The following is a 9185-nucleotide window of genomic DNA, read 5'->3' as shown; positions in this document are numbered from 1 at the left end:
TGAGACGTGGAGCAAAGAGTCCCACTTTCTGTTACAGCTTGGGACCTTTACCCATCCAAGAATATATTGCACTCACATTGCAGTGAGGGATGTTCAGAGCAGTACTGGGGTCTGTTGTTATTTTGGGCAGGTGTTGTGTGGGTGATGACAAACACTGTGAGACCAGCTACTGCCCAAATGGGCAGCAGGACATACTGCCTGTCCTGAGGAACCTGTATTTTAAGGGAAAGGTGGACGGAGTAGAGGGAGCGTCAAGAGATGTATGCAGCAGGTCTCAAACCCATGTGAGAAACATCTGAGCTCATGATGTGAGTCTGTCTGTCCAGCCACACTGCTGCAATGCTGCGCTGCGGCTCAGACTCTAGGCAGCGCCAAACATAGGCTCTGGGCCATCGCATGCTCAGATTCAACTGGGTGACATCCATCTGGATGGCAAAGGGCATTGAGCACCCTGGGCTCAGTGCTCCAGCCTGAGGCTGACTGCATGTGACCACCATGGACAGGGAGACCCCAGACTTGAGAGCAGGCTTGGATTTGTACTTCATTGTTGGTACCAGCAAACCCGGAGAAGATGCTGGTCACCATCGATGTGGTGGAAAGGTGCCTTTGGTTCATTGCTTTAACAGCTGCATGCTTTTCTGTTCCTCTCCAGGAATTTCAAGGCAGCAGGAGACCAGAGCTAGCCTCCTCAACACAGTGTACACCCTGTGAGGACTGAAGTGACCTCTGAGACTCATCTCAACATGTTCAGTGAAAAGAGCAGCGCCTCTTTGTCCCAGAAACCCATCCAGAAAAAGACACGACCTCAGGGCCTCCCCTCCCCTGCTCTCTGCTGCGCTTGTGGACTTTGCATCATGCTAGCAGGGATCAACATCACTTTAGTGGGAGCATTTGCCTTTGGGACCTTCCTCCCTGTGAACAACCCTCCCATCATCATCGGACCCATCTTGCTGGTGGTGGCCTTCACATTCTTCGGTGCCTGCTGCATCTGCAGCCGGAGGCCCCCAGCTCACGGGGCAAGGAAATCCAAACCAGGTTCCAACATTGGGCTCATCAAACCTGGCAACACAGCCTTTGAAATTGAAACTAGTGAGCACACGGTGCAGGATACCACCGCTGTTCAGCTGAGCCCCACAAATTCTCCCATCTCCTCGAAAAAGTCCACACCGGTTCACGAGAACGCGAAGACTTGCAAGCTCTTCACCATGGAAGGCAATGGGCCGGTGGCCAAGTACACCACAGGAGGAGAGGCAATACAGCTCAACTTGCCCAGGGACCTGGCTGCATCCTAAAGCCAGGCAGAGCTTTTGTTAGCAGCCAGCCAGACGCTGCAATGGGTGGGCTGGAAATCTGTGATGTACCATCAGTCAGAGGTGTGGGGAAGGTGCTTGTGAAAAGCCAGCAGACAGACAGGTCTCTGAATCAATTTAAGGAAGGTGGATGCAACAGCAGAAAAATTCCGAATTTTTGCTGAAAGGAACATGCCCATTACATGGCTTTAAAAAGAGAATTGATAATGATGTTGCTGTGAAAGGATGACTCTCAGTTCCTGGGAATACACCGGCTTTTGGGGAGAGCAGATAGGAAGAGGGGAATGAATTAATTTGTCTAGCATAACGTGGAAATGTGATGGCTGGAAGGAGGGGCTACGTGGGGCTGACAAATGACAGCTATTTCTTCTCAGAAATGAAGCAATTCTTGAACGTAAAAGAGGAAAGAATGCAGTAAATTACAGCTTGCTGCCACTCAGTCACAAGAAGATTTCAGCATTTTTAGTGCCAGGCTTTTTAGCAGTAGGGACAAAGCTATGTGTTTGCTATTGAAAAAGCAGTGTGAAACAATCTCCCCTCCCTTGGAAATCCTTGCCCCATCTTGCCTTCACTGGGGTGACTTTACCACCCATTATAAGAGACAATGAATCACAAGGATCGCAATCAGAACTGGTATTTTTCTCTTGTTTTAATCAGGTTGGGCTGCAGCTGTCCTGCTCAGTGCAGTACGTATCTTGGAAGGTCAGGCAGGCTGAATCCTTGGGTACAAGCTCTTGGAGTAACCAGAGATTAGCAGGAGCCTGCAAATGAAATCTTTGGGCAATGATTATGTACTGAGTGCTAGGCAGCTTCCTTTCCATCTTTTTGTGGAAGGCTGGCCTGGGACACACATCAGCTTGGGACAAGGGACAAATAACTGTATGGGCTTCAGTATAGCTGTGCTGGAAGACGGTGACTCTATCTCCTTCCCTGAAGCGGCTGCGAGATCCATTACAGAGAGTGGGCAATCAGGAGTGGATCTCCTTGCTGCAGGAAACTGGCTGCTCAATGTGCTCATGGGCTTGCAAAGCAATGGGATGAGTTTGCAGAAGAGAATTCCTCAAGAGCTGTTCAATGCAAAGACACCACCTCTGCCTCAGAAAGACCCTGATCTGATGGATTATTTCTGCAAAGGCTTCGTGTTCTTCCCTGGGCAACCCCAGCTGGGAAGACGGTGCTGTGCTAATGGACCTTTGCTCTGACTCCTGTAGGGGCTCTTCACATGTTTCATGAGATATGGGACCAGTGTGGGGAAGGAGAGCTGTGCTAGGCAGGACTGGTATATGGGGAGGCAGCAGCAGGAGAGTGGATTTTGAGTAGGAACGGCTGCATAGGTTCTCTGTTTATGGAAAACCTATATTTGAAATGGGGCCCTTGGGACTTTGAGTGACTAGGAAGTCATATGGACACAAGAGTGACCATACCAGATCATTCCAAAGGCCCGGCTAGCCCAGCATCCCATTTCTGACAAGGCCAAGAGCAAGGTCTGGAGAAGAGCATGAAGACAGGGCAAAACCAGGATGTTGCTTGCCCAAAATGCTCTCCCAGCCTCCAATGCGCTATTGCTTAGGAGCTTCCTGAGCTGGAAGTGGTGCCTGTATTTAGTAGCCCTGAATGGATTTCTTCTTCGTGAAATAATCCATTTGCACCTTGAATGTCTGTCAACTTTCATCATTTGTGATCCTGCAGCAGGGAGTTGCACAGTTTAATGAGAGGCCGTAAAGTTCTCTGTCCTTGGCTTATTTTCATCCTGCACTCTACTAATTCCCTTTGATGCCCTAAGTTTCCCGGATTAGAAGGGCCAGCAAACAGTCCATGCCCCCCCACCACTCAGGTTTTCTGGGGCCTTTGTCATGTTTCCTTCGGTCGTCTCTTTCTTATGGTACTTCACATCTCTTGTAGCTGGAGGGAGGTAACACTTCCCATTCAGCCCAGCATCGGCGGTTTGCTAGGCTGAGGACAACACAGCCGTGAGGCGTTAGCCAGCAGAAATGGGTGTATGGAGAGGCGGGAGGGCTGAAGGGGAAACGCTGGAGGAGAAGGAGAGGTTGTGACATGGCCAAGGCTCCCCTGGGCCACCAGCAGACCTCTGCATGGCCAGGCTGTGAGAGCCATATGGCTGGTGTGCTGGCTTAAGTGATGGCACGTGGGGTTGTGGGGGAGCTGGAGAGAAGAGCCACGGTGCTGTACGGTCCATGCACGAGGTGTCCTGTTGCTCTGGGGAGCCGCTGTGCAGCTGATGTCTCCTTCATGAGCTGGGGTAGGATGAGGTTGAATTTCATTCCTTGATGAGAGGTAACCAAACACTCTGTCTTAATGTGGGTCCTCCTTGAGTACTCCAACAGTTTGCTGCCTTCTACATCAAGGAATTATGTCTGTGATTTTAGCAGGGCTGGTCTACTGGCTGGGAGGGGCAGAAGCAGGCTTGGGAGAAGGACGTTTGTGGGGGCCTGGGAAGATGTGGGTTCAGGTCTTTGGTACAGCCTCCAGGTCCTGGGCAAATCATATAATCGTGCTACTGCTCAGCTCCCTGCCTGTGCGAGAGGGAAAATACCTGCTCCCAACTCCACTTAAAGCTGCTTTAAAGATGAACACATTGCCAAGCAGCAGGGATGGTATTAGCACACCTGAGCCTGGAGATTGCTTGAAGGTGGATGAGTCTGTATGGTCTGATCTCTGCATGATCTCCTTTAGAGCTCATTTTCATGTGTGAGCTCTGCCTCCAGCACTGGCTACCCTTTGGCATGCAGGAACTGCTGTACTGAACAAGAGGCTCCTGTGATTTTTGCCTGCCAGTGATTGCTGTAGCAATTAAACAGAACAGCTTGCTGAGGTAGGTTTGATTCCCAGCTTGCTGGCTCACCAGCCTTTTGGAATAGCACACAACAGGCTGGAAGTCCTTTAGAGGCATTGCCCACGTGCACATGGTTACTGCAGCACATTTCTTTGAGCACTTGGAGCCAAAAAAATAGTAAAATCAAGCGGTAACCATACAACTCCTTTCTCTACTCGCTGAAGGCTTGAAAACCAAGTCTGGAGTGTGCGTACTGGAATCAGTTCTTATCACAGCTGCACTGTGAAATGCTACCAGTGATGGATAATACAACAGCAGATCCCATACAAGTCGAAGGCAAAGGCCCCTTGGGCAGGAACGGGGGCAGAAGCAGGACTTTGAGGGCCAGCTAGGAGTTTAGTGTGGTTCATTCTTGTGTTGTGGCATCACAGCCAGTACCATACAGGGAACCCTGACACAGCCCCGGGACCTAATGAATCCTGTGCTGCACGTGCAGGTCGCCGTAAAGCTGGTGTTGCTCTGGGAGTTGACGCCCTTGGGACCCAAGAGACGACAACCAGCAGAGGTGGCATCTGGGCAAGCAGAGGTGTAGGACCAGTGAGATGCTGATCCCCTGGTGTGGAGGGTCTGTACGCCAAGCCGTGACCCCAGCCGCCTGCCTGCACAGCAAGGTGGGCATGGGAACATCTGCTGCCTTCCGAAGCATGAATGCCCTGCTCTTGCCTTTTTCTGTCTTTCGGGATTTCCATGTCTGCCTGTCTGTCTGCCTCCGTGATCGGCCGTGACTAATGTTGTTGTGAATCTTGTGCCTCCTTGTGTAGCGGGAGACAGGGAGGGTTTCTTGTTCTCCAAGTCAGCGTTTCTGGTGTAAGTCTTTTTTTAAATTACTATTTACGTGTGTGCAATGTGGAATTTGGAAAAGACAGACCCATTAAAATAATTGCACTCAGTCAGCATTTGGCCTGCCTGCTCTTTCACTCTACCAGCCACCTTCTCCCTTACCCCAGGACTGTGTGTGCCCCAAGGCTGGCTGCATTCATTTTACCTTGTACTCCTCACTCTCCTGCTTGATTTCCTAGCCAGTGCAACTAGCTGCAAGGAAAAAGCATCCCTAAGAGTTCATGTTGCCTCTTGAATGCCGTTGCTCCTTGAAGCCCTGGTTGCCCAGACACTACTCCCACCGCAGACTCCCACTATCATTGTTTTGGCTGACACAAGAATAGCCCAATTTAGCCTTTTTTTCCTGCATGTGTGTGTTAACCTCCAGATGTGTACCTGAACAGGCCAGATGCGAATCGTGGGCCTGCAGTTTATTCGGGACATGGGAGGAGCAGGTTTGTGGGCTGGAGTGGGTGAGGACTGTGGGCTGTTCTGAATTCAACCTCTCCGGTGATAGAGGACTGGACTGGATTATTTTAGCTGATCCTCCCCAGTCCTGGGTATAGATGATGTTTAAATGATGGTGCGGGGAAGGGGTGGAAGCTGTATCTGTGTGTGTTTGTGTGTGTCTAGGATTGGTGCCATCACCTTTCTGTGCTACTTCTGGGCTTAGTCCAACATGGCCTCTTGGAGATGAGTCAAGGAGGGATAGCACAGCGAGAATAAAGAGGATTTGAGAGCCTTGCAAATTCACCACGTCAAAGGGCTTCTCTCCCATGTGCAGCCAAGTGATTTGAGACGAAAGGAAATCTCTCCGTTCCAGGCAGGCTGGCTGGTTAAGGACCTGGGAAATGAGCTGGCTAAGAAGGCTCCACTGACAATGTGTGTAAAATGAAAACCTGCTCCCTTCAGAAAGGATTTTTTTTGGCTATTAGGAAGAACTCCCTGGAAGGGTTTTTCTTTTTAAAAAGTGGGACCAGAGAGAAAAGCACAGAGGAGGGTTTCCTGAGCATCCACTGCTGCCCTCCTAGACTCACAGCCTGTAGCATTCCTGCCACAGCAGCTGCCCAGCACTAACCTGGACCGTGAGCTTTTCTCTCCATCCGGAAGAATAAAACAGAAACATTACATGGAATGTAATTAGCTTTTTCTAATTCCCAGCCCAAATTTATCTGTGGCTAGTTTATTTCCTTTTATCCTTGTACCAACAATGGCTTTTAACCAAGATGCCTTTTTGCCCCCTGGAAATTTGTATCCCTGGAACATTTTAGATTTGTTGCAGATCTCCTAGAGCCTCCCTTTCATTAGGCTGAGCTGGCTGACCCCTGCCATCTTTCCCTCCTGTGAAATGCTCACCCTTCCCCAGGAGCCCTCACCTCCCTCTCTGGCCTATTGCTCTGATTTTGGCTCAGGAGCTCCATGAATGCTCAAGAACTGCCATTCTTTTGCAGGACTCACAAGTCCACAGCAAAGGTACAAGCCTTCCAGGTATCTCCTATGCAAGAAATGGGGCATTTTTCCCTGCGTAAGTCCTGGAAGAGGAATAAAAAATCCATGAAAGAGCAAAAATATCCATGAAAATGTGAAATTTCCATTTGCAAAGTCCCTCTGTTAAAAAAAAAAAAAGAGCTTTTATGTCATTAGTCTCCAGTGAGTCCATAGCAAATGTGCTCAACTTAGAGGCTGAAAGGCTGGTTTTCTCCGAGTGTCAGATGCTGTCAGCTCAGCTGAGCTTTCAGCATCCATGGGAGAAACCCTCAGACACTGCCAGCTGCCCCACTACAACATGCTCTAGGAGAGGCTTGTATATTTGTTTTCTAAAACTCCTGGCTATCAGACAGATGACCCCAAAAACTCATCATTTGGGGTGGCCTCAGGGCGATACCCTGCCCATGTCCCCAGGCTGATGTGAAGCCACAGCGGATGCTCATCCTCTGCAGCAGCACCCCTCTCTAGATGGACCAATAATATGGAGCATCTCCCCTGGTGTTGTCCTACACCGTTTGCTCTCTCACACTTCCTAGGGAAGCTGAGAGCTTGACTTTTTTCTTTTTAATATCAATTTAAAACTCTTGGAGACTGGCTCCATGCAGTGGTGGCCAGTTTGAGGGCGTCTGCTATCCCAGCTGCCACCACTGCTGACCCGGGGAGCTCCAGCGAGGAGGGGACCACCGCTCACCCAGGCTCACAGAGAACCACCAGGCTGCAGAAGACAGCTGGACCATCAGGGTTGGTCAGCGAGAATTGCTCCATACAGGCTCGTTTCCATGGCTCTGTTCAGTCTAATTCACAAAGTCTGTGGAGAGGAGATTTTGCCATTTCCATCAGCAGATCTCCTGCTACTTGTAATCACTCTGTCTCTCTCTGTGGGACCTGCACACGCTGACATGGCTATGAATTCTCAGAGCACAGAAGGTGTCAGTCCTGGGAGGACAGATTATGTTTTTCAAGGCATCCTTGCATACAAAGAGTCCCCAGGAGTTTTTCCAGGGAGCATATATTCATGGGGAAATTCTGATTTCTTGAAATTGGCCTGTCCTGACAAGACACTGGTTCTCATGATGCTTTTGCCAGGAAAAAATTTCCCAGGTTCCAGACGAAATTTCCGATCTAAACACTTGAGAATTGCCCTATTATTCAATCCTCCAGGCACCCCTAAAATGAGATCTTGCTGGGCTCTGTCTCCACATGAGGACCAAACTTCAAAGGCAGCTTTGGGGCTGCAGTCCCTTACCAGACCCTCTGCTTTCAATCAAGTCCAAAAAGCAAGATCTCTGCAACAGTGCTTTTAATAAGCCGTGCCTCCAGAGATCTGCGTACCCTCCCAAAACCATCGCAGGAGGTCTCTCCTGCTGAAACCTTTGCTGGAGTTTCTGGCATCAATCTGCTGTGTCAGTGAACATAGCTTCATATGTAGCTCTCTGGCCTGGTGCCAGATGGATATTTGATGAAGTTTGCTATGAAGTCAGACAGAAAAATGATTTCTTTTGCTGGCGCATAGGCAGAAAAGATGCTTCTTTTGGAGACAAATCCTCCTTTGTTGTTATCTCGGTATGAGAAATCAGTATGATCTATGGTTCATCTTTTTATCTCCAGCTGAGCCAGGCAAACATGGTGCTGTCATTAGGAGCTGATCCTCCCTCTCCCATTGCAAGCGGCTGGTGCTTTATCCCGTTTGCTGTCTCTGGGGCTCCGCACTCTCCGTTCGGAGGCAGATTTTGCATGTGGGAAGGACATGCTGCCGGCAAACCCAAGGGGTCTGGCTTCTGCAGCCTCCTTAGGGGTGGGCACATTGCTGCTGCCTGCACGCCGTGGCTGTTGTGCAAATAAGCAGCCAGCTTTGGTTTCTGGGCTGGGAACCTTTCACGGGGCCACCGAGTTCACCGGAGAAAAATAACCTTTGGCTGGCAATTACAACTGCACCTGGGAGCGGCAGAGCCGTTTGCTCCGGGGAGGTAAACTCAGGTAGCAGAGCATGGAAAGCTCCCCGAGGCTGCCCTCTCAGCTTCATGCTGCGTGATGGTCTCCAAATGGCTTTTCTTTCTCATGCTTCATCTGAAAACAGCGATCAGCCCCAAAGCCAAGGCAAATTTTTGCTGCATCCTTGCTGGATAAACCCTTTTTCATGGCCATAAATCCCTGGAAATCCCTCTGAATGTGGTCTTACACCACGGTGATGACCAGCGGTCCCATCCATGCCTCTGGTGCTTCGCTATGTAGGCGCAAGTAAGGCAGTCCCTGCTCTGGGTAAAGAGAAAGACAGGAGGCGAGAAAGGAAACTGAGGCACAGAGCTGAAAAGGGGGTCTCAGCTCAGATCAAAGCATTAATCTTGCTTTTCCCAGGGAAAGAAAAAACCCCAACTCTCAGCATCTGTAATATCCTGGGGCAAGGACTTCCATGCCTTAACCCTGTGTTGTGTGGAGACCCACCTGCTCGTGCGTGCTGGCTTCATTTGAAAGAGAGGGAGGAAAACCCATCTCTTTTCTCAATTAAACCTCAAAACGCACCTTTTGGGTGGGCCAGGTTCGGACGCTCAATAAATAGCTGTAGATTCCCTTGTTCAGGGCAGTGATCTCTGAGGGTGAGAAATACAGAGACGGGTTTTCTCTGCAGGGAACTGAGCGATGAACTTACTGAATGATCCTGTTGGCTGTTGTTTTCCTTACATGATGCATTTCTCTGGCATAACGCTGATTTTCCC

At 49.8% G+C, this 9185-nt stretch overlaps 1 protein-coding gene across 1 annotated transcript; it reads left to right on the top strand.

Moving 5' to 3' along the window:
• Positions 1-743: 743 nt before the first annotated feature.
• On the top strand, positions 744-1292 carry TMEM275 (transmembrane protein 275). Its single transcript, XM_050901468.1, has one exon. The coding sequence runs from the start codon at positions 744-746 to the stop codon at positions 1290-1292; it is 549 nt and encodes a 182-aa protein (XP_050757425.1).
• The last annotated feature ends 7893 nt before the right edge of the window (positions 1293-9185 follow it).

Source organism: Gymnogyps californianus, chromosome 8, assembly GCF_018139145.2.
Source record: "Gymnogyps californianus isolate 813 chromosome 8, ASM1813914v2, whole genome shotgun sequence".
Classification (NCBI taxonomy): Eukaryota; Metazoa; Chordata; class Aves; order Accipitriformes; family Cathartidae; genus Gymnogyps; species Gymnogyps californianus.
This window is presented reverse-complemented; position numbering and strand designations above follow the sequence as displayed.

Excerpts from the sequence above, each read along its gene's own strand:
- TMEM275 (XM_050901468.1), top strand. The coding sequence starts at position 744 with ATGTTCAGTGAAAAGAGCAGCGCCTCTTTGTCCCAGAAACCCATCCAG.